Source organism: Micropterus salmoides, unplaced genomic scaffold (genome assembly GCF_014851395.1).
Source record: "Micropterus salmoides isolate LMB-PRFRI ecotype aquatic unplaced genomic scaffold, ASM1485139v1 Ms_hic_scaffold_12, whole genome shotgun sequence".
Lineage (NCBI taxonomy): Eukaryota > Metazoa > Chordata > Actinopteri > Centrarchiformes > Centrarchidae > Micropterus > Micropterus salmoides.
Window position 1 is genome coordinate 11,043,524 of NW_024040263.1, and position 24,779 is coordinate 11,068,302.

Below are 24,779 nucleotides of genomic sequence, written 5' to 3' on the forward strand. Positions count from 1 at the left end.
TTCAGACTGCGACCGTAACCTAGCAGATGGTATAAGTTACTTTTATTTTACATAAAAATTGGCCAAACAATTTAAACGTTTGCTCAGTAGCTTTCACATCGGGTGTAACATTAGCATTATAGCTACAACTTTAGCTGTGTTAGCCAACATTTACGACAACTACGCACTTGAACAGTCAATTGAAGTTGCATTGCCGTGTTTATTTTAAATATAATTCACAACCAATAAAGCATACTTACAGGTTGTGATTGTGAATTTCCAGGCCCAAACAGAGTCAGAGTTGCATCATCTTTTAGGACTAAACGTTGAACTGTTGCCGGTGTTCTGACGATCTATGCTGCCTTGCCGAAAAATGCTACCATAGCGCAAATCGATAGACTCGACTCTACTCGACCCTGCTCCGTTTTCCATTGCAGATAGTAACCAGAGATAGTACGTAGCTTGTCGGAATGTCAGAATGTAAAGACAGATAAGCGGTATGAAAACCTTCCAGCTGTGTTTTCCTCTGCCGTTGTTGCTGCAGCGGTCTGTGTGACGGCGGGAGCAGAGGGCTCTGTGAGAGGGCGGCTGGCCGGCCTCACACGCTCCTCCCGCGTGTTGGCACAGGCTTCCCTCGCAGCCACTTGCGGAGCTCCTCAACTCCGAAAATATTCAAGCACATTTTTGTTCCGCCATCACTTCGTAAACTGTCAATATCTACACAGTTGATTTCTCACCTCAAAACTTCTCAGAAGTGGATTTAGTGATGAAATTCCATACGAAAACAAAATATAAAACTTTGTGTTGCTGGCCTCTGTATGGTGCAAGTAATGATGATGCAGTGAATAGTGACGATTCTCTCTGACCAATCAGCAGTCTGTCGTGTTTTCACGTTACATTTTAGTATCCCTCAGCTCACTTGGAACCTCGAATGAGGTGAGGTGATACAAAAAAAGTACCTGGAAGCAGGTACAGGTACAACATTTCTACAATCGAAACCCAAACAAAGGTGAGTCAAGCCAAAGGGCCTCCACTCAGACTAGCTTGGTTTGAGGGCGTGTCTGACCCCCGCTAGCCGCTTGGCAAGCTTTATGACGCGTTTTCATTGTGACGTCACAAGTAAAGAAAGTGAAGGGCTGGACTACAAACAAGCTGTTTTCAAGCAGTTCAGAGCAGAGCTTTCTGTGGGAGATGGGATCTCTCTTTGAGCCAGACTTTGGGCTTTTTCACTTTGCAAACCTGTTACATGCACAAAAAAGATATATAACTCAATAAAGGAGAGGGGAAAACCCAAAAAGCATAATACCACCTCTTTAAATCCCTCGTCTGTGCCACTTCAGAACAAATGTTTGTATACATGTCGCATGGTTCTTAAATGAGGTCCATTGTGTTTTGTGGTTCCTGTCTTATGGAACAGACACATGTAAAAGTGATTCTTATGTCCAAATGTGTTATAAAATCTTACTATAAAAGAAATACACATACAGGTACCCACAGGTGTGTGTTTCAATTGGTTTGTGGTTGGGCTGCAGCTAACTGTTATTCACGTCATTGTTAATCAAGTTGATAATATTTCCAGTAATCAATTATATGTTAAGTCGAAATGGTGAAAAAGGCCCATCACAGCGTAGCATCTTCGAATGTCCTATTTTGACCATACAGCAATTCAAAACTCCAAAATAACTAATTCACAGTGATACAATACTGAGAAAAGCAGCAACTCCTTACACTGGAGAAGCTGGAACCAGATTATGTTTGGCAATTTGGCTTGATAAATGTCCTATGCCCTTTATCAATTACCACAATAGATCCCAATTGATTTTCTTTTAGTCAACTAATCGATCAGTTTACTAAATATTTCAGCACTGGTTTGTGGTGATTTAATTAACTGCAATTTTTTTGTGACCATGCATTACTAATGCAGCATATTAGCTGATAAGGGCCTTAAAAAGTCTTTGACTTTTCGTAAAATGTGTTATGTAGCACCCCCTATTGTTAAAAAATGTCAAAATAAAGCCAGATTTAAAAAATGGGCATTTATACCTGCGGGTAAAAATTATCCCTATAGAGAATACAGTCATTTTAGATAAGCTTTAGATAGCTTTAGATAAACATTCAAGAGTTAAAAAAACAAGCATAACAGTAAGAACTAGCCGACATTATGAGGCTATTATTATTACCGATGAATAAAATAGAATAAACATTCTGTAAATGCCTGAAATATGGGGATTGTGTTTATAGGAAACGCACAGTCAAGGTGCTGAATGATTCCCAAAGTGTGTTGGAACAACATGTACCAGAAATAATCACAAAATCATTGCATTTTTATAGTGGGTAAATTTTACCTGCTATGGCGGTTATAGGTACACTGTAAATGATTTTTGTTGTTTTCACAGTAGTATTACTGTATTTCCAACAGTTTCTTACTGTATAAGAGGTATACAGTATGTTACTGTACATGTTGTTGTTTTCACAGTATTATTACTGTATTTTCAACAGTTTCCTACTGTATAAGTAGTGTACAGTATATTACTGTAGATTTTCAATACATTCTGGGAAAATATTACTGTAAATCTAAATGCAGTAATACTAACTGACTGCGAAAACAACCTCCAACCTCCATTTTGAAATAAAAGACTGTCTTAGATTTGACTGAACAATATTTAGTTTAACATCAGATATCATGAAACCTTTCTTGAAACTTTCACATCGGACTCTTCCGGACTGGACTGGATGTGTTAAGTTGGCGCTTATGTTTTGTGTGAGGTTTTACACGGACTCAGCTGTTTACACGGACAGCTGTACTCCCCGCTGTATGAGAGCACAATTGATAGAGCCTGTTTTGGGGGATCGTCTGTCTGTCTGCTGACCTGGAAGCTGCATCATCATTAATATCTGGTGAGTGGTGAAAGAAACAAAAAGTGCATAACATTAATGTTAGTCTAGAAGAACTGCCTGTGGCTTTGATGTTCTGTAACGTATCTGGTAAATAGCCACAGCTAACGTTAGGTAGCTAGCTAACGTTGGTAACTGTCCTGTTAGACTGTCAGTAAGTTAGAAGCTGATTAAATTAACGTTAATAGCTTAAACAAAATGCTTGATTTGCACATTTTATTTTATAACTTTAGATAGTATATTTAGGCTAAAGGCCAAAATCACTGGAACTCTTTATGTTTAATAGAGCTGTGAGTCTGACCTTGGGTGTTTACAGGTAAGTTAACATTAGAGTGAATTTATGTTTGCAGGGAGTCTTCTTGATTTTTATTTTAACAGGCTTTTCTGTTCTCTTATTCCACAAGGCGGGAGCTGAGCCATATTGTGGGACCAAGACCATCTTCAGAATTCCAACCTGTAAAACTGTAAGTCCATTATTACTAACTAACATAACGTTAACATGGCCCATTATTGTAGTACGGCCCGCTAAAATTACTGGATATATTTACATTTAGTTAGTGATTTATTGGATTTAAGATACTCTGAACTTGGTTTTAGCCCCTTGCTATAACAAACATTTTACATGACAGCTAAACATGAGCTTAAATAGATAAAATGATTGCTTGTGGTAGCTTGGTAATGCTTGAGTAAAACAGACCTGTATGTAAGTTATGATGGTCTAAGAATGTTTAATTTATTATCCATCTTCAGAAAGTCCTATAATTGTGAATATCACCAAAATTGTGTGCCTTGGTCCTCCTGTCACTAGAAGTGAGAGTAAAAGTGTCCAATTTTTCCATTGACTCCCATAGTAAAATTGGATAGGAAAAAGTCTCTGAAAATACTCCTACAGTATCTGTACTCTAACTTATAGATTGGAGGGTGATGATTACATTTTTCCTTGATTAAAAAAAAACTTAACAACACAGCACTCACAGAAGTCATGTACGTGTCCCATACTGTGTCTGAGTATTCTGATGGAGTCCACCGTACACCTAAATTCTCATTAAGTCACATTCAAAGGTATTGATTGTCTTGTGTAATCAGAGTGCAGAGCAGCCTTCATAGATTCACTCAAAGGTGTTGAGGATAACGTGAGTTTGGCATTTTAGATGAATTTCTGCCCCAGTGATTGATTTGTTGTGTTGTTGTTGTTAATTTTTTTGCAGGACAATCGCAACTGTTGTCACCACTGCCACTGCTCACCACCACCCTCCTCACCTCCACCCTCACCTGTCTAACTTCACCATCATTACTTCTCCAATGCTGACATCCCCACCCAGAACACCTAGTGAGAAATTGTTTTGTGAAGATTCTTTTGTGTATTGCAATGTGTCTTGACAGGATACCTGTGGCTTGGTTGAATGTTCAGCCAATTTTCTGGAGTTTTGATTAGTTGTTACTTGTTATTTATTCTGATGATTTTTATGGAGAATGTCATGTTTAGCATGTGGGCAAGATGGTTGATGACCCATATTTTTTGCTAGTTGGATGGAAAAACATCCGTTTCAGTGTTTTCTTATCTTCAACATGGCTTTTCTAGTCTCTGTGTCTAGTTATAGGGAAATATTTTCAGAGAACCCCTTTTTATACATTGATTACAGACAGCCTACGACATTGTTAGACTATCAGTTTCGAAACAGATCTCTTTATATATGTGTTATTATGACTGTTTTTGTTCTACTTGTGCAATACATGATCTGCTTGCTGTCTTCAAATGTCGTTTTTCTTATTTTACATCAACAGCTAAATAGCCATATTTTATTATTTTTTGTTACACAGTAGTACTGTAAAAAACAGTAAATACAGTAATATTTTCACAACAGTATATTACTGTACTTGATTATACAGTATGCCAAGAAATAACAGCATAATACTGTACTTCATCATACAGTATGCCAAAAAAGTAACAGTATAATACTGTCCTTCAGTACGGTATGGTAAACACTACTGTTGTTGGTTTTACAGTAATTTTACTGTAAAATGAAATACTGCAACTACTGGGTAATTGTTGCCAGTAACTTACTGTTAATTCGACAATAAATATCTTACAGTGTAGGCTATACAACAAACCCTGGTGGTTCTTGTGTTAAACCAGTCCATGATCTATCGCTTACCTTAACCAAGTGCTGTGAGTGCCTAAACACAGCCATAAAAAAATAAAAAGTTTAATAACGCTGTGGTCACAACCAGCAGCTAACAAAATCAGATATTTTGGCAGAAAACAAATTGACCATTTTACTGTTCAGTATCAACCTTTTCCCACTTTGCTGATCTAAATAATTTGCTGTATAAAATCCATCCATCATCAACCCCTTATCCTACGTACAGGGTCAGAGGGCCTGGAGCCAATCCCAGCTGAAATCGAGTGAAAGGCTACACCATGGACAGGTCGCCAGTTCATGGCAGGGCCACATATAGACAAGACAACCAGGCACACGCACACCTAAGGACAATTTAGAGTCAGCAGTCAACCTAGTATGCATGTCTTTGGACAGTGGGAGAAAGCCAGAGCACGGAGAGAACCCACGCAGACATGGGGAGAACATGCAAACTCCACACAGAGAGGCCCGGAACGACCAAGGTTTGAACCCACAACCTTCTTGCTGTGAGGCCGCCTCTGTTTAAAACCCCTTGTTTTTAAATGTAATTTCTAGAGTCATGGTTGTCTATTTTCATTGTAACTTCACTGTCTACTAAAGTTTTTTTATTTTTTAATTTTCAGTTTTTAATTGTGTCAGGGCTTTAGATGCAAATGAACTGTTTAGCTAACAACTGCTCATTTACGTTCATATTGTTAAATCTCAAATTTGACTAAGGTGCCCTGTCCCCTATGAGTAATCAAATAAATTAAATAAATAACAAATCCAATGCCGTCAAGCTCATATGCTTTGTCACAACTCTGATTTTGATCAAATAATCTTAACTTAAGATCCACTTACTATCTTTTTGTGGAATGTCTTTGTTATCATAATTATCATGCTCCTTTGTTTGTTTGTATGTAAATAAATATTTAGTATGTAATTATATACATGTACAGAATATTAAAATAGAATGTCACTGCGTTTAATTTCAAATGTATTTTGAAATGTAAAGATTGTTTATATATACATGCAACATGTTTCTTCTTTTGCATCACCAGCTCTTTGCTTTGAGCTGGAACTGTACAGCATGCTCTACACTCTATTAATATTAATGTCATTTATTGTGTGTTGCCATGAACTCAATTAGGATAGCCAATGTAAATGTCTTGGCCGACCAGGAACCATGAAGTGATGGAGCGCATGTCGATTATCCTGGGAAAACTGCTGCCTATAAGGCTGATTTCCCAGAGGATATATTTCGCTGTGGAATTCAAAGCCGGAGGGTCTTCACTATATTCAACAGCGTTAGCACAACAATCAACGAAAGAAGAGTAAAATATTTATACTTTACATAAGTACTGAAAAATTATAACAGTAGAGTTAGGAAACATGGGGCAAGGGAGAGGGGCTGTTGACATGCAACAAATGTTCCCCGCTTGAATCAAATAGGGGATATTGCAGCTACTGCATGTGGCTTGTGTCTTAAAGGACAAGGCTGGCGTTATTCTGTGTCTCTGTTATTGTCAACAGATCCCATGAAAAGACCAAAAACAGCAGTATGCATCATCCGTCACTTGGTTCCTACTGAAGACATAAAACTTTAAAAATGTGTATACCATATATACTTTCATTTTTAACAAGGGTTAGATTATTTTCAGCTGGGGATTTGTTGAGGACTATTTTCAGCTGTGGTTGAGTACACATTTGGTGCTCTACTGAATATTTACAACATCAAGACCCATCACACCCAGTGGAAAAGCTCCAAGCACATTTATGAGTGAACATTTTTGGACAACAATGGATGTCTATGTCACAGATATATACAAATAAAACAGGTTCTGGATACACAAACAATACATGTTGATAGTGTCATGATCCTGTCTCCTGTGTCTTGTTGGGCAGTCTGGGTTTTGGTTCCATGTATTTGTTCCTAGTCCTGTGCCTTAGTTCATGTCTTAATATTTACTTCTAGTTCTTTGTCTGTGTTTGTCTGTTTACATGGGTTTCTGCTATTGTCTGAAGTTAGATTCTTGTCTGGTATTTTGTAACATGTGTTCTGTCTGTTCCCCTAGTAATCTGCCTGCCTGTCTCTTGAGGATCACTTTATTTTGGATTTTGGACTTAGACACTTTGAAGTAAGTGCGCTCACCTTCTGTTGGTCAAATAAACCCTTTTCAACTTCACCTGCTCAGTGTCCTTCGTTTGGGTCCCCCTACCTGCTCTTTCCTACAAACCTGTGACAGATCAATTCATTGCTGGTTTTGGTCTTTTCATGGGATTTGTTGGCAATAAGAAAAGTATTGAATATCACCAGAGTTATAATTTAACCATTCAACCACTAGTAAGCCTCTCAAGCACTGTCTTACGTGCAAATTTGAGGTCATTTTAGTTGAGTATTTACATATTATACTACCTTATCCCTCCACTCCATTTCAGAGGAAATGTTTGGTCAGTTGAATCCATTTGACAACTATGGCTACCATTTTTTTGGTTGTTGTTTTGGTTTATCGACTACATTCTCATAAATTATAAAATACAACATGATAGAGTCCTGGACTTATTTCCATTGTTGATGTTTTCACAGCCCACCAACCATTTGTCATAATTGAGTCAAGCATTCTATGTCTGAAGAGACATTATAAACAAATAACAAGACTGGAAAAATAAAAAAAAACACAGAATCCGCAGACATGGTAGACGTTACCCTAAACACCTCAAACACATCATAAAAGACAGTGGCTGAATGATAATGTTCAACATGCAAACTTCAAAGGATTAAGCCACACTTGTGCTTTAAGATACACGCATTAGGAATGCCATCTAGCAGCCACCGTTTAGCACTTGTCTTGAAGGTAGGAAAGTTTGACACCTCCTTAATTCAAAGAGGCAGTTTAGTCTTATTCAATCCATGGCACCAGCATACAGGCAAGAATCTTGACCTGTCTTGTTCTATCCGTAAATTGACATTTGAGATTGTGTCTTATGCCTCAGGTCTTTGTTTTAGTTTCCAAACCCTTACAATAACTTAACCATATTTAACTTTTTCTAACCATAAGCACACTATATCTAGAATTCATTAGTTCAAGATAGAACAACATCAGTATTGAACTCAATCCAGGGCTTTGCAGAATTATTCAAAAATAGATGTTCATGTCTGGCATGTATTTTACATGCAGAAGTATGAAGTGGGATTTATTTTTCTTAAGACTGATTTAGTACAGGGATTCCCAAAGTGTGGTGTGCACACCCCTTGAGATGCTTGAGCTGCCTCTATGGGGTGCGTGAGAGGAAAACATTTATTGGTGTTGTAATGGTGTAATAACTATGCTAACACTTTTTTCAAGGTTTTTTTCCCCCCAATGAAATAAAAATATGAAATAAAAAATTGTCCGTTGTAATTTTTTTAAATTTAAAATCAAAAACTTACATTTATTAAAATAAAAACTTACATTAATAAGTAAATTTACTCAAAATGAACTTCAGCTCCTGTTAGCCTATCTTGGGGCAGCTAACACAGCATATCAAGAAATGGGCTAGCACAAAAAATCACTGAAGATGTGTGCTGGAGGGAGAGAAGCAAAAAGTTTCACTCTGCTCCCTGCTGTTACGCTAACATTTATACAGATAACTTATCTCAGCTGGTCCTCATCATTAGTTAGTTAGTCATAATTCAAGGAGCGAGGGTGCTTTATGCTTAATCAGAATAGTTGTTGATATTCACAGATAATTGCAGTCCAGTACGAGTTTTCTTTAGGCTCTAGATGTAAGTTAGTCTCCAGTCTTGTCCTGCTTGTCCATGCAGCATCATTAGAGCAACATATGGTCAGTCCATATGCATGCAGTACATTTTAGACAAGGCTACATTGACAAAACTGTCTTGACGTTTTAATTGATTGGTGTGTAACAGTCTGTTAGTGTTCAATAGTAACACACGCTTTGCACACAAAGTAAAGCACAAAAAGCTACAAAGTAAAGCTTTAACATGATATTCCTCTTAGGAACATAATGTCCAGCTTTGAATGTCTGAGGTATGGACTAATTGAGAAATAATTGAGGATTAATGTTCTTCCATTAGCAAATAAATTGCTGTCCCCGGTTACATTTTGAATTGATCAAAGCAAATAGCCCCAAGCGCTGACACGAGTTCTGACACACCACAGAGGCAGCTGCGAGAGCTGACCACAACGCTGCAGCTGAAGCTAGGCAACTGCTGCCCTGATATTTTCACAATATAAACGAGAGAAGTCCAAAAAATGACACATCATGTCAAAAACTGTAATTACCTATGACAATCAAGTCTATGCCATGCAACATGCACATAACAAAGCCACGGCCAGACAATGAGCCCACAGATACCTCATTAAGCAGCCAGTCTCAAGGATCAGAGGAGAGAACAGTCAGGGGTCAAGACATGACTGTGAAAATATGCAGTACATGCAAATGAAGCATTTTTTTTAACCTTGGATCTTTTGTCTTGCTGTGTTGCTGTGTTCTTTGACAGTTATTACTGTATGTTGAATGCTGCTTTGATAACATGTACACAATACAATTAATAGGGCCCTAAAGTTGTTTTTCTCCCTTTCAAAAGACACAGAAGGTTGTGTCAGGAGGCACCTGAAATTAGTCATTTTATGTATCCACAATGTCCCTCTTTCTTCCCGTATTCCCTGTCTGTCTCTACTGACTGTCAATTAAATAATACATTTATTGACATTACTGAGAGAGGTTTTCATCATCATAAGGTGAATATCAAATGTCAGTTTCAGAGCACTATCATCCTAAAGAAAATTGGTTTCATCTTCTCAGCCTCAAAGTTATAACCTGTGTCAGTCAATCACAAAAAACATTCGACTTTCTTTGTTTTTGAGCAGTATTTATGAAACGTCCTAGATTAAATTTCCACTGGATTCCTCAGTCCATCGGGACGCCTCTAAATATTTAACTACACTTGGCACAGCCAGTATGTCACTGCTTCAATCATATATCATATTGATCTAGTGCAGGTCTGCAGATCCACTGAAGGGAACTAAAAAGCTCAAGTGCAAAGGAACTACTAGGAAATAATTGTTTTACATCAGAACCCGAAAGACCATTACATTGTGGTCTAGCAAAACCAAAATCTTCAGTCTTTCAAAAAAAAAGTGATTAATTTGTATGTAAGTCAGTGCATTGCTCTTTGCCACAGTACTTCTGTAAACTGGATTTCCCATTTAGGCGTATGTATCTAGTTCGTACCTGCATGTGTCACATGTGGCCATGTACATTTTTCAGTTACGACGAGATTATAAGACTTCCACCACTCTTGAATAAAGGTCGCTTAGATAGCACAGTACACAACTCATGAACCTCTCAGAGTTTTGAATAATGATCAAAGATCCAAAGTGAAAGCCGTAGAGATGAGGTCCATGCCTTCTGTAATTGGTTACCTCAATATAATCTGCATACCTGTAGTTGCTGTTTGTTTTGCCTTTTCACCAACTCTCTCTGGGGGGAAAAATAGTTGTAATGTTGCTTAAATTTAGGTCTTTCAATAAATGTTTTCTTACAGTTCACACAAGAAAAAAAGGTGCCACGAATCAGAATCTAAATACTGACCTCTACCTAATATCAATATGCATATTTATATGGAAATTCATGAATTCATATGAACTTAATCACTGAATATGTATGCTCTATTTTCATACTGCAAACACTGTTGTATTATTAAGCTGAGTGTCCATCATGATACTTTTGGCAGTATTTACATATCCTCGGGGAGAAAACTTCAAAATTGTCAGTGTCTCATATGAATTTCAATTAGCATTAACATGCGGGATTGCAGAGCAGAACAAAAACTCATCTGATTTTTGCAGCCTGGGCCTTAAACACACACACATAATCCCTTGATTTAAATCTCTACAGTATCAATCATTTTAACATCATCTTGTAATGGTTCAGTGATTTCTTCAATAGGGATTATTTAGGGTTTGTTTCTGCACCACACAACAGTCTCGATAACTCAAACATACCTTTAAGCATCAGGGCAAAAGTGTGAATAAGACTATAGAGTTTAGAAATGAATGTGATGTGGTAGCCTACAAGTTCTGCAGACTTGGATCTTGGTCTGGATACTTTTGTGGCTCTGTATCTCTCTGTAAACACTATCAGTAACTAAAGATGAATTTCAAGAAGAGAAAGTGAAATGGAACCACACAGTGTCCTCCCTGTGTACACAGTATGTGTGTGAGTGAGAACTACAAGAGATTGCAATCACTGTATTCCTCTGCAGAAACATAGTTGTCTGTTGAAAAGCTTTACTTGATTGATTGGATTGGATTAGCCATGGAAGACATGTAAATGTAACCCTGTAGAGGTTACCATAGCACTAAAGGCTATGTAAGCAGATAAGGGAGGTTCATCCGATGTGAACAGCTGGATGTCTGGAGGGAACTTCAGCCTGTTTGTTGTAAATGTTGATGTCAGAGAAAGGGGGAGAGTCACAGCCATTCTACCAGCACTGTGATGATGCATTATAAATTTATATTCTGTCTGGTGCGCAGTGAGGGCGATTTAAGACAGTAATAAGGGAAGCATTAAGACAGCGGCCGAGCAGCCTTAAAATGATGAGTCATACAAAATTTGAGAGTAGATGAAAACTCACCACGAAGGAGGTGGCACTGGAGTGTGTGGAGTCTATAAACACCACCGCTAAGGGATGGAAAAAAGTGAATCTTTGTACACACTCTGACTCCAATATTTCAATATCCTGTTTGTGGCGCTTTTGAAATGCTGCAACGCAAGATCATCTGAAGGGTCACACAAGATAAAGGCACACAATGTTCGCTGACTGATGATATACCGTGGAGAGGGACTGCGTGGCCCATCTGTTCTCCGTGACGTTTTAAAACAGCAGCTGCAAGAATCAATCGATCTCTTTCGCCATTTGTGCCACTTACGCCTCACTGGGTGCGCACGGCGCTCTGCCTGTTGCCTGCTGGAGGAGAGCCTGTGCGCTCACACCCACATTCAACAGGCACTGGAGGATACTTGTTACATGTAAAATTTCACCGCGTTTTTATTAGCACGGTAGTACTATTACTTTATACTGAAATTGCGAACAATTCAGACAAAGCTGTAGGGATCTGTTTTTAGGGATGGTGATGTGTTTTAAGTTGCGCCCTATGGTGCATATACGCAAAACCTCTTCCACCATTCTAGATTTACACCTCAGTAGGTAGATTAGACTCGTGGAACAACCAAAGCATTTACAGTAGTCGGTGGGAAAGGAGAAAAGGATGGCAGCTCCACAGAACGGATCCAACTTAACGACCAACTATACCAACCAGTTTGTGCAGCCTCCGTGGCGCATCGCTCTCTGGTCCGTAGCCTACAGCTTCGTTCTGGCGGTGGCGGTGTTCGGAAACCTCATTGTGATATGGATCATTCTTGCCCACAAGCGGATGAGGACGGTGACAAACTACTTTCTACTAAACTTGGCGTTTTCGGACGCGTCGATGGCCGCGTTTAACACTTTGATAAACTTTATCTACGCTGCCCACGGGGAATGGTACTTCGGGGAAGCGTATTGCAAATTCCACAACTTCTTCCCGGTCACATCGGTGTTTGCAAGCATCTACTCCATGACTGCGATAGCTGTGGACAGGTGGGCTTATGAAATGCTGCAAGAACAATATTTAACGAATGACTGATGATGATAAATCCTCCTCACCCCTTTTTCTCTATATGTGATCAGTAACTACATGTGTGGGTAGGCCTAGATTTATTTTGTTTTTTATTAAAGGAGTCTTACTTTCCATTTAGATTATTCTTACATGCGTCTCTGTGTAAATCATATCTGTACTGAAATATATTAATCGTCAATATTAGTTTGTGTATTGAAGAAAAAGGGGAAAACCAATGAGGGTGAATATTCAATTTTAATGCAGACTACTGTCTACACACCTTAATCATCAGAGCTCTGAAATATCCGGAGCACATGCACAGCAAATGAATGTCCCAGATATAACGTTACAGATGGGAGAAAAAAATCCTTGTCACCGAACACTTTCATCTCAGATGCTTTATGCATGATTGTTCGGACATCTCGTTTCTCATTATTCCACTTGGTTATGCTGACTTCCTCCAGCAGTGGCTGAAAATGAAATCTTGTGCTTAAAAAACTCAGATCACTGTTTTGCCTTGCTTGAAGACAAACTGCACTCCATTTCTCAAGGCTTATGCAGTTAAAGCAATTGGATGTGCTTTCTGCTCTCATGCCCATGCAAGAACTTCCTTGCATGGAGTCCCCATTAGTTTAATTTAAATTCCACTGATGGGATATTTTGGGCTTTATGCTTCCTCCCCACATTATTTCATCAGAGCTTGTGCTCCCTGCTGATTCAAGCATACATGTATTTCACTGGTGGAGTGGGAAATTCCTTGTTTGTGATTTGCATTGTGATACTGGAAAGGAGGTTGCACAGCAGGGTGACTGCCATCTCAAATGGGCCCCATGTTTATTTTTACATTTATTTTACTGCTAGGGAATCATATACTGAAGCTGTTGTTTCGCAAAGTGTCTGTGATGCAGTGATTCCTTCTGTGCCAACACCCTAGGAAAGATCATCCTTTCCTCAATGCTTTTACGCTCTCTGACTCTCTTGTTCTCTGTCACATGCACTCATGTTGTTTATCTTCTTTACTCTTTTTTCCTTTGTTCCTCCATCTCTTTCTCTGTTCCTGCCCCTGTGGTTTCCAGTAATGTGGTGATGCAGTCATCAGTATCTGCCGGCCTTTGATACTGATCAGTGGTCCATCATACGTCATAATGTTTGAATAAAGGGATTAGACTGATGAAGGAGGCAGTCACAGGCCGGACATAATGAAAACAAAAAGAAGCTGCATGCACACGCCGTGTGTGTCTACAGATAGTGTACAAGAGTCAAAGTGTGTTGTCGTTTTCTGCAAGGTGTTTTCTCCTCCTGTACTTTTTCTTGACACAAAAAGGGAACAATGCATTTCCTGAGGGCGTGCTCATTTTGGCTCCTCTACAGCAACATCCATGCTTTTGTATTTTTGGTCTGCAGTGTCCATTCGATTCTGTCAACTGTGTACTGAGAAAGAGAACATTGGCATGACCTACATGATGTAGATGTAACCTCGGGTCATGCTTTTCAAAACCCCAGTATGGTGCTGTCTCCGCTCTGATGTCTTGAAATGGCGTGAGGCCACAGTTCATGATCATCTGTGAATTTGTCCTTCCTGCTCACTCTCTGTGCTTCCAAGTGTGTTTCCTTAGGCACTGCAGCAAAATAAACGCAGATTACTGTGTGAAAGGTAACTGCAGAAGCCTTAAAGTTTTTTATGGTAGCACGGCTGTTGACTTTTTCCATTTCTCACACCTTTTTTGTTCTTGTGTTGAAGCTTTGGATGTCACATCATTAGAGCTTCAAGTGTAGTGATATATGTAAACTGCAACGCAGGGAGAACTGGATAAGGAGACAAAAGGAACAGATCTCTGAGAATAACAAGTGTTGTTTTCCATTCCATTCCTGTTCGGTATAAACTCATGCAAATATTGGTTTAATCAGTCCAGTTTGAGAGATCCATCTCTGAGATTTCTCCCTCCATGTACTTTAAGTTAATGGATATTTGTGTTTGTGCCAATAACATTGAACAATTACTTCCTAAAAAAATCAACAACAGCAAAGTGTCTTTCCAGCGATAATGTTCCTTTTACTCTGGATAATTCACAGGCTTTGCTGTTAACAGTTTTCACTGGAACTACTCTCAAAGGAGGAAATAGTCTCTATGAAAACTGTTGAAAGTAATGCCTATGCAGTATCCAATGTAATTGGGGACATTGTTGCTTGAATGAGATGTTGAATTTTTAAAGAAGAATAATTCAATGCTGTCTGCGCCGCAAGCAAAAGTCCAGTTCAGTAAATTGTGGTGGCAGCAGAAACATCAAGGTGGATATCTCAAAATCCAAACAAATCAAACCAAAACCTGTCTGCATTGCAAAACACCATTAGTGGAATTGTTAGGTGTAATTTGGACGAAGTGATCCATTTTTACCATATGATGCTGTGAGGCGAGGGTGTGTGAAACATTAAACATACTCCACTCCTCTGAGAACATTTGAGCCAACACTTGACATTTAGCTGCGCGCATAATGTTTGGCTACTGCCGCTGAAAGTCTCATCCAAGGTAATCTCTGTTAGTTAAACACCAGGCAGTGATAAAGTGAGTGTTTAGTTAGTGTTGTCACACTATGGTGATGTGGTTTCAAAACAATACATTGTCTGAAAGCTTTAAGGCATCACAGACTCCCAGATTGAACAAAAAACATTAAATGATTTATTAATTTGCTGCTCTAATGTCTCTGTGATCTGTGAAGTCCAGTTGATGCGGACACTCCAGTTGATATTGACACAGCAAATGTGATTGATGTGTAATCCTATTTATTTTATTCAGGGGTTACCTGCGTTGCATTGTGGTTACTGTGTTGAATTGTGTGTGCAGTGGTTACAAGTCTATTCAGCCACCGTTGTGCAAGCTTCTTGGATCACAAATAACTCTGGACTGCTGTGGCATATCCTTTGATTGGACATCTAACAAGCTATTCACACACTGCCATCCACAAGGGCCAGCAGGACACTCAAAATAAATGCTAAACAATTACTGGTGAATAGACGGGGCATCTTTGTTGTAGTCCCTCAGATATTTCCAGGCACTGAGGTGACACACAAGGCCCATTTTTTATCATCTTATGAAGATTGAATTAGCGGCTCTGAGCCTGCATTACCAGGCAATTGAAAATCATGTAGCATCCTGAGTTGGGTTCAAGTTCAGCCGGTAATCTTCTGCCACTTTCACTGTGGTTCCAACTAAATCTCATCACAGTCTTTCTTTTTTGAATGAATGATTCATCCATCAATTTCCCTGACAATCAAACACCACAGCGTTATTGGACTTTTATAGGCAACCTCGCAGAAAATTATCTATATTATTAATCTAGAGGGAAAATGTTAAAATGCCTGAATGAAGCCAAAGGATTTCTATTCAGACTTTATTACACACAGCTGTGCTTCCTGAGGGGTGACAACATGATTAAAGTCTTAGGAAAGAAATATTCTATTTCACAAAATGATGTGTACTTTTCATTACTTTTTCTTGTGAAATACTTTTCCAACTCACGAGTCATATATTTACTGTAATGCCATAACTTAATTTTAAGGAGTCAAAAACCTAAAGGGTTGGGGAAAAAAATGCCATAATGTATACATGAATAAACAAAAACTTAAAACATATAGGGCATAAATAAAATATATAAATCCATATCTCTCAAATTCGTTATCAAGAATTGAATATGTTGTTCAGGTTTCAAACACAATGTCTTTTTAATCTACTGACTTCTAACCTGCAGGTACATGGCCATCATCCATCCCCTGAAGCCTCGTCTTTCAGCGAAGGCCACCACAGGAGTCATCGTCTGTATCTGGAGCCTGGCTGTGGTTCTGGCCTTCCCTCTCTGCTACTTCTCCACCACCCGAACTCTGCCCCGCAGGACCCTCTGCTACGTGGCCTGGCCCCGCATGGCCGACGACCCCTTCATGTGAGAAATATTTACTAACTTTCTCTTATAAAAACTCTAATTTGCTTTAATACCAGGAAGTGTAACTCAGTCCTTTCCACTTCAGCTAACTTTTGCTACGGCTTTGTCTAAGTTCAGATGTATCCTATTTGTTCTATTTTTGGACTATCCTCTCACACAGCTGTTTCATTAAATTACTGTCGACTTACATATTGAATTGGTGATCATTGGCACCTGTTTGGTATAATTGTTTAATAATAAGCCTGAAGATATGCTGACAAAAATCCCTGACATTGTGCAAGAATTGATGCTGTTTTGAAGGCAAAGGTGTGATTTGGTCACACCAAAAATTTATTTGATTTATGTTTTTTGTTCACCTCATTCAATCATTCATTCATTCACTCATTCACTTTGTATTTTGTGAATTGATAAATATAATCTATTAACATTTTGAAAGCATTCTTACTTTACAGCATTATAGCCACACCTGCCTATTTTTTAGGAGAACAGTCTGGTGAGCATGTAATGTGTAGTGTTTAACTGTTGATGGGGAGAGGGGCGGATAAGAGTCCATCTTAGTCCATGTCCGTGTCCCAGGCCACGTTGATGAGGCCAGCTCAGAACAAACTGTTCTTGTGGCGTGAGATTTTGATCCTGATGGGCTGCAACCTCCTGCCGGGGGGAGTGTCTAAATTAGTTTGTGTCTGAGGTGGTAGGGGTTGGCAACAATCTTTTCTGCTTACCTCACCTTACTGCAGGTGTATAGGTCCTGGAGGTTGGGAGATTGCAGCCGATCACCTTCTCAGGGGAACCAATGATACAAGCATTGAACTTCAAGTTGTTTTGTCCACACCAAGTCACCAGATTGTCAATTTCCCACCTGTAGGTGGACTCATCCCTACCAGAGATTAGCCCAGTAAGGATGGTGCTGTCCACACACTTCAGAAGCGTGACGGACTTATGACTGGAGGTGCAGCTGTTGGTGTACTGATGCCCCTATTGGCAGGATGACATAATTTGTCACTGCCTGTCAAAACCGTTTCAAATCACATTTGTGGAAAATTAACTAATAATTAAAATAAAATATGTATTGTACAGTATTGTTATGGTTTGATAAGGTTTTGGCACAAAAACAATGTCGATAAGTTTGGGGAAACATGTTGGTTTGATCCATCGTCAAGGTCATATGACTAACCACAATTATGGTTATGCTTAAAAGAAAACAAGTTTTTGATTGAAGTGATTGTCGTAGGAAACCAGAAAAGAACGTCTTTCTCCAGTCCAATGCTTTGTTGACGTCCATCTACACTGACCTCCTTCCAACACGGACATTGTTGCTCTACAGTAACCTCACCTGACTTCCTCCTTTGCATGCTGTCATAATTATTTACTGCAAACACATGTTGTTTTGGGGCACTTGCTGAAACACTGTAGCAGTGAGTGTTAATTTATTGTAGACACTAATAATTTTCGATCAAACCTACATTCATCTGGTGCAACAGGTACAATGTCAAATTTCTGTGTGAAATTCTATATAGACTATATATAGTATATATGTATAAATATTTTATAAATGTAATCACTCTTCAGGCTTCTCTCCTTTTACTTCCTAGGTATCATATCATAGTTACAGTTATGGTCTACGTGCTGCCATTAGTGGTGATGGGCATCACTTACACCATCGTTGGGGTGACTCTGTGGGGAGGGGAGATTCCAGGAGACTCATCTGATAACTATCATGGACAGCTCAGGGCTAAAAGGAAGGTAAGCATGCATGAAATAGTGGAATTCATTCAAGAATTCAGATGTGATCCAGGGCAACCCAATTAGTAACTGAACGTGATGATCTTTCAAAGCTAGATGTCAAAGAACAAGAAGCAATCTGTAATTGTCACTGAACAGCCTGTGGCTCCAGGTAATTAGTATCTCTTTTCTGTTTCATTATCTGAATGGAATAGAAAAAGGATTATTTGAGCCACAATATGCAAATTTTACACTTTTTTGCCTTTAAGAGAAAAAGAAAAAAAAATGAGATTTGGAATTTTCATTTGGTCTTTTTTTCTAAAACTAGGAGGCATTCAAAAAGCATCTGCCAAGGCAGTACATTTATTAAACTAACTGTTACTGTATATATACACCATTAGGATTTGGATTTAAGCCTCTGTCTATGTTAATTTAATTGCTGTGGCTAAAACATTTATTGTCTATTTGGGTAAATCCCAGACCACCACCAAATCTGTTTAATCTTTCTTGGCCTGTTTAGTGTTCATGAGAATCTGTTTTAAACACAGCCTGCAAAATAGAACATATAAATAATATAACATGGACCAAGAACTTCCTGTATGCTTTTTGGTTAATCACTTGAACTAATATTTCTGCTTTGAAAATGTTTGGACATTTTGTTTAATTAATATTGGAGGATTAGTATTGGAGATGCAGTAGAAATATAATTTTTCTTCACTTGAAAAACATACAAAATATTACTTTAAATTTCTACTGGTGAGATTGGAAAGAAAAAAATGTCTATGAAGCTTAACAATTAATTAAGTTGTGTAGCTTGGAATGCAGATTTAATTTTCTTTGTCAGGTTTTGCAGTGAGCAAGAATAATTACTTTTGCTTTCTGAATGCATGTGAAGCAAGGCTGTACTGGGAACATTGAGGAAAGAAAACCTTGATTACACAGAACACCAGAGGCGGCCTTAGCTATAATTCACCCATTTCACTCAATGTGTAGAGACATGGACACAGGAAAAAGGGGTGCTGCAACCCTCTTAGTATCCCTAAAACCAGGCATTATAAAAAACATCAATTCAAATCTCTGTTAACAGTGACAGACAGATTCGCATTATAGATGCTTGTCTCATCTATGAAACATCTGTATCTTCACTGCACTGCATTATTATAAACTATGATGAACTGGTCATGGGTCATCTCTCTCTGAATCACTCTCTCTCGTCCAGGCGCTGTCTCTCCGTCTTCAACTCCCTTCAGTTCTCGTGCATTAGTTCCTGTTGTTGACTGTGTAGCTGCTGTGGCTGCATTTACATACAGCATACTGGTGTTTGGTGTTGGTGTTAATTTATTGTTACTGCAATAACTATTTCTGGCCATTAAAATCAATACGGAAAACATGAATATCGTGCACCATTTAGTATGAGCTCATCAAATAGACGGACCTTCTGTCAGTGTCCCAGTGTAGGGGAGACTGCCCGTACAAAAACACTATAGTATTACTAAAAAGTATCACCATAGAAATACCACAAAAAATATAAAAATAAAAATATTATCAGTATTACCCAAGTTTTGGATTTTTCATTAGTTTTTACTTTTATTTCATTTTGACTTTTTGTTTTCAATTTCTGTTGTTTTCAGTTTGTTGTTGATATATGATCGGGAGTCTGCACAGGGTATTTTATTTTGAAAATTGACCGGATTCTCTGCTGTTGGCAAAGACTATACCTGGTTTGGTATCTATTGGTTTGTCCACAAAAATTCGCGGTTTGGTGGTTTGTGTGAACAAAGTGGCCTGGGGTCGAGTCAGAATCCCGGCCTGAATTATTGCGCCAGTCCGTCCCTGCAGGTGAAATACAATTGTTGGACAATTTATGTTTTCAATTTCAGTTTAGCTTTAAGTAGTTTTTAATGTGCGTTTGCTAGTTTAGTTCAGTTTTTATTTTTGAAAATGTATAGTTTTAGTTTAGTTTTTAGTAGTTTCAGCGTTAGTTTTAGTCTTTGTCACTGAACGATGCCAAGCTCAGTTCAGTTTAGTTCAGTCCAGTTTAGTTTTTTCACAAAACCTTAAAATACAAGTACAGTCATTAGAAATAATGCAGATTTGTGAAAAGGGAAACCATTTTTAAGCTATTTGAAGCTTGTACATAGGGGCCCAAACGAAGCAAATAAATATATATATTTGAATTACTAACACATTGTCTAAATAAATACTACAAATAAATTAAGCAAATAGTGATAGTGTAGGCCCCCCTTGGAGCCACAAACAACAGGTCCCTAGCACCCTGAAGGCAAGTATGACCAAAAAGCAGTTAGATTAAAATATAAACCTTTATTAATCAAAAAATCGTTATTAAAACAATGTTAAGCACAAAGAGACAGGTTGGCTGAGATATCAATGACACCATAAAACACACACTAGCTGACATTCAGTAAATATTGACCAGCAGACACGTTAACCCAGTGCTAGGAGAGCTCACAGTCAATGCACTAGGGGCAAGTTTATCCCACACTCAGGATAAGCACGAAGTCAGACCATCAGAACAGAACAGTGGCCTGTACTACGAAGCGGGGTAACGATAGTTATGTATTGTAACTCCAGATTCTACATTTACATTTATTCATTTAGCTGACGCTTTTATCCAAAGCGACTTACAATTGCTATATATGTCAGAGGTCGTACGCCTCTGGAGCAACGAGGGGTTAAGTGTCTTGCTCAGGGACACAATGGTGGATGGGTCACAGTGGGGAATTGAACCCGGGTCTCTCACACCAAAGGCATCTCATCCACTACACCATCACACCATCATGCATCTCATCCACTACACCATCACTACCCCATAGTGAGTATAGGCGCAGCCCTCTAAGGCCATCGCTATTGGGTTTACCCCTACGAGCGCCTGCGCGGCATTGATACATTTTGTCTACGCCCAACCGCAGCGTGAGCCTCACCTACGTCCGCAACTTGTATATATACAATGGTGAGACCCAGCCTTTGGCTCCCATAGTGCCTTTTCTTCAGCACTGAGAACCAAGGCTCAGTGAGGCCCACTGCTTAGAGGGCTGCGCCTATAGTCATAGAATCTGGAGTTACAATACGTAACTATTGTTCTATTTCATATAGGCTTCGCCCTCTAAGGCCATCGCTATTGGGCTTAGAGGCGAAGCAGGATGAGTCAACGCTTCACTGGCCTATACGATACCACCAAGTACAGACGCACCTGCCCAGAGCCAACATAACATAGCACTGGGCAGAGGAGGTGAGATGTAGCTTCATCCTCAGACCCATGGGGGGGAGGAAAGTAGCCTGATCACCCGCGATGGGAAGGAGCTGGTGATGCTCTTAGCCATGAAAGCAGGATTAGGGCGCAGGACAGCAGAACTGCCATCACCCTGTATCCAGAGACACAACGGAGCCACAGAGAGGGCAGCCAGGTCGCTGACCCTCTCAGCCGACGTCGGAGCCAAGAGCAGCGCAAACTTGGCCGAAAGGAACTGCAGTTCCGCCGTCTCCAAGGGCTCGAAAAGGGCTTGGGCCAAATCCCACCGTTAAGCGGCAGGTCTTCGTGGCAGGATGAAATGGACGCTAACCATTTGGAGGAGTAAGAGGACTGAGTATAAGCGATCCCTGGATGGTGCACACCACCGCCTGGGAGAGACCTAAAACCTCTAGGTGCCGCCGCTCAGCGAGAAGCGAATAACTCCGGACCGTGGCTACCGCCTGAGAGAGGACATCCTCCCTCCAGGGCAGTTTCCACAGCTGACCCGACAGTAGTCGCTGGAGGCAGGGAAACCACAACGCGCTTGTGCGCACTGGAGCCACCAGGATGACTGCCAAGGTTGAAAACTGCAGGCTGTCCGAAAGGTGCCGAACTGGCGGAAAAGCATACAACAGCTGAGGAGGCCACAGGGGGTGCGCCCAGGAGCCTCATGACTGAAAGCACCTTCACCACCCTTGGTGGAGCCACATGGTGGAGCAGTTCTGTCAGAGCGTCCACTCGCTCCTGGGAGAGCCGCACTCTCGTGAGGGGGGAATCCAGCACCATGCCCAGGGGAGGAAAGTAGCCTGATCACCCGAGTGTCTGGGAGGGAAAAGGAGCAATTTTTCCCAGTTCACCGTGGATAACCCAGGCGAGACAGGTGAGCAACGAGCTTGGCCATCTGCACGCGAACGCCCCGTCGCCGGGACCGTGCCAGCAGCAGCAGGTCGTCCAGGTAAAACAGGACTATGATGCCCACCCGCCGCAGCGGCCCCAAGGCTGTCTCGACACACATGGAGAAGGTTCATGGGGCCATAGAGTGACAAAATGGCAGGCGGTTGTACTGATACTGGATGGCCCAAAAAAAGAAACATGCAGGAACTTCCTGTCTTGCTGGGATGACGGGAATGTGAAAAAACGCGTCCAAGGTGCACTCGTGGATCATAACACTGCCGCTACCCCAGTGAGGGGATGGAGGGACAGGTTGGCGACATGGAAAATGAACTGCTTGTGACATCGAAGCCAGGCTTGTTTAATGGCCGCTGACTCAGCTGAGGCAGCAGCGGGCCAGGGTCCTTTTTGCTTGTTGCTTTGAGCTCGAGCTGCAGGTTAGCCTGCTAACAGCAGCTGGCTCACACAGTGTGGGAAATGTGTGCTTGGTGTGGATGATTCGGCTGAGACAGGCACAGAGCGTCTTCCACAAAAGGAGCAACAAGGTAAAACACACAGTCCTGACCCATAGCTTACCAGTCGTTTGCTCTGAGTGCCGAGGATCGTTAACAACTTAATTATCTATTAGCTCAACGTTAGCTCCCTGTTAGCTTGCCTCGCCGCGGCAACCTAGTAGCGCCGAGGACGGCGTCATCGGAGGTCAGAACGGGGGAAGCGAGGAGCCATCCAACTCCCTCTCTTCCGTCAACAGCAGATCGAGACAAAATGAAAAACAAAATTTGTCTTTGCCGCACATGCGCGCGTAGGGGTAAACCCAATAGCGATGGCCTTAGAGGGCGAAGCCTATACGAAATAGAACTGGCTTATCCAGGTAACTTCAGGAGTAACTTTGTGATGTCGGGTGTAACTTCCCGATTAACCCGTACAATGAACGGTGTATACGTGTTAACCGAGGTCTGTTCGCATGGCAATTTATGCTGCATCTCTAAACTGCTCCGAGCAGGTTTTGTTTGCGGTTAACTCAAGGTTACCCTGTATAGCGGAGCAGGTATGGTTCAGTGGTTTTAATAAACAAACAAAAGGCGAGCACACTTACAAACTGAGTGGCTGATGACAGAGTCCCAAAACAAAGGCTGTCCAACAGAAATCCAAAAGGGTGAAAACCAGAATCCAAAACTGAGCAGGGTAACAGGGAGACACGGCGAGTAAGGCTGAAGACACGAGAACAAACTGCAACACTGGGTGACAACATACAATGACCCGACAAAGACAAGACAGAAACACCAGGTATATATACACACAGGGACTAACGAGCAGGGCGGGAGCAACACAGGTGAAAGACATGAGGCTAATGAGGCACAGGCAGGGAGAGAGAGAGCGAGCGTAGGGGAAAACAGAGACAGACATGCAGAGTGTGACAGTACCCCTCCCTCAAAAGGACGGCCCCTGACGTCCTAAAACAAAACATCACAAACAAAAAAACACAAACAGGTCAAGCTGGCCCAGGGTGGGCGGAGGGAGGCCAGGTGGAGGGCCAGAAAAACAAAACCAAAAGTCCCAAAGGACCAACTACCGGCAGGGCAAGGCAGTTCAGGAGGCCGACCAAGGCGGCCAGAGGTGAACAAAAGTTCAGGGGGCAGACCCGGAGGTCGACACAGCAGACCAGGAGGGCAAGAGCCAAACCAGGGTGGGCGGAGGGAGGACAGGAGGAGGGCCAGAGAAAACAAAAAACCCACAGTCCAAGGAGCAGACAGAAGGGAACCAGAGTACAGGGGGAGGTCAAACAGGCAGGGCAAGGCAGTTCAGGAGGCTGACCGAGGCATCCAGTGGGGGACAAAAGTTCAGGGGGTCATCCTGGAGGATAACCCAACGGACCAGGTGGGCAACAGAGTTCAGGGGGTCGTCCCGGAGGGTGACCCATGAGGCTGGGCAAATCAGGGGGAGAACAGAGTTCGGGAGGCCGTCCCGGAGGATGACCCATGAGGCTGGGCAAATCAGGGGGAGAACAGAGTTCGGGAGGCCGTCCCGGAGGACGACCCAACAGGCTGGGCAGAACAGGGGGGCCACAGAGTTCGGGAGGTCGCCTGGGAGGACGACCCAACTGGGCAGGAGGACCAGAGGAACCACAGAGTTCAGGTGGCCGTCCCGGAGTACGGCCCTGGAGGCCGGACTGTTCAGGGGAACGGCAGGAAGGCCAACAAAGAGGCTGGAAACCCACTGGAGGCCGACGGGAAGACCTCTCCGGAGGTCAGCACCCAAAGCTCTGGTGCTCTGGAGCTGCAGCAGGGCTGAGGTCCACGGACTGAGCAGCTGGGCTGAGGAC

At 41.1% G+C, this 24,779-nt stretch overlaps 1 protein-coding gene across 1 annotated transcript in view; it reads left to right on the forward strand.

Moving 5' to 3' along the window:
• Positions 1-12,002: 12,002 nt before the first annotated feature.
• tacr3a (tachykinin receptor 3a) overlaps positions 12,003-24,779 on the forward strand; it is a 42,039-nt gene continuing 29,262 nt past the window's right edge. Inside the window, exons 1-3 of the mRNA XM_038713361.1 lie at positions 12,003-12,639; positions 16,405-16,593; positions 18,186-18,336. Of these exons, the coding sequence (XP_038569289.1) occupies positions 12,272-12,639; positions 16,405-16,593; positions 18,186-18,336 (708 nt within the window). The 5' untranslated portion in view covers positions 12,003-12,271. The remainder of the gene's footprint in view (positions 12,640-16,404; positions 16,594-18,185; positions 18,337-24,779) is intronic.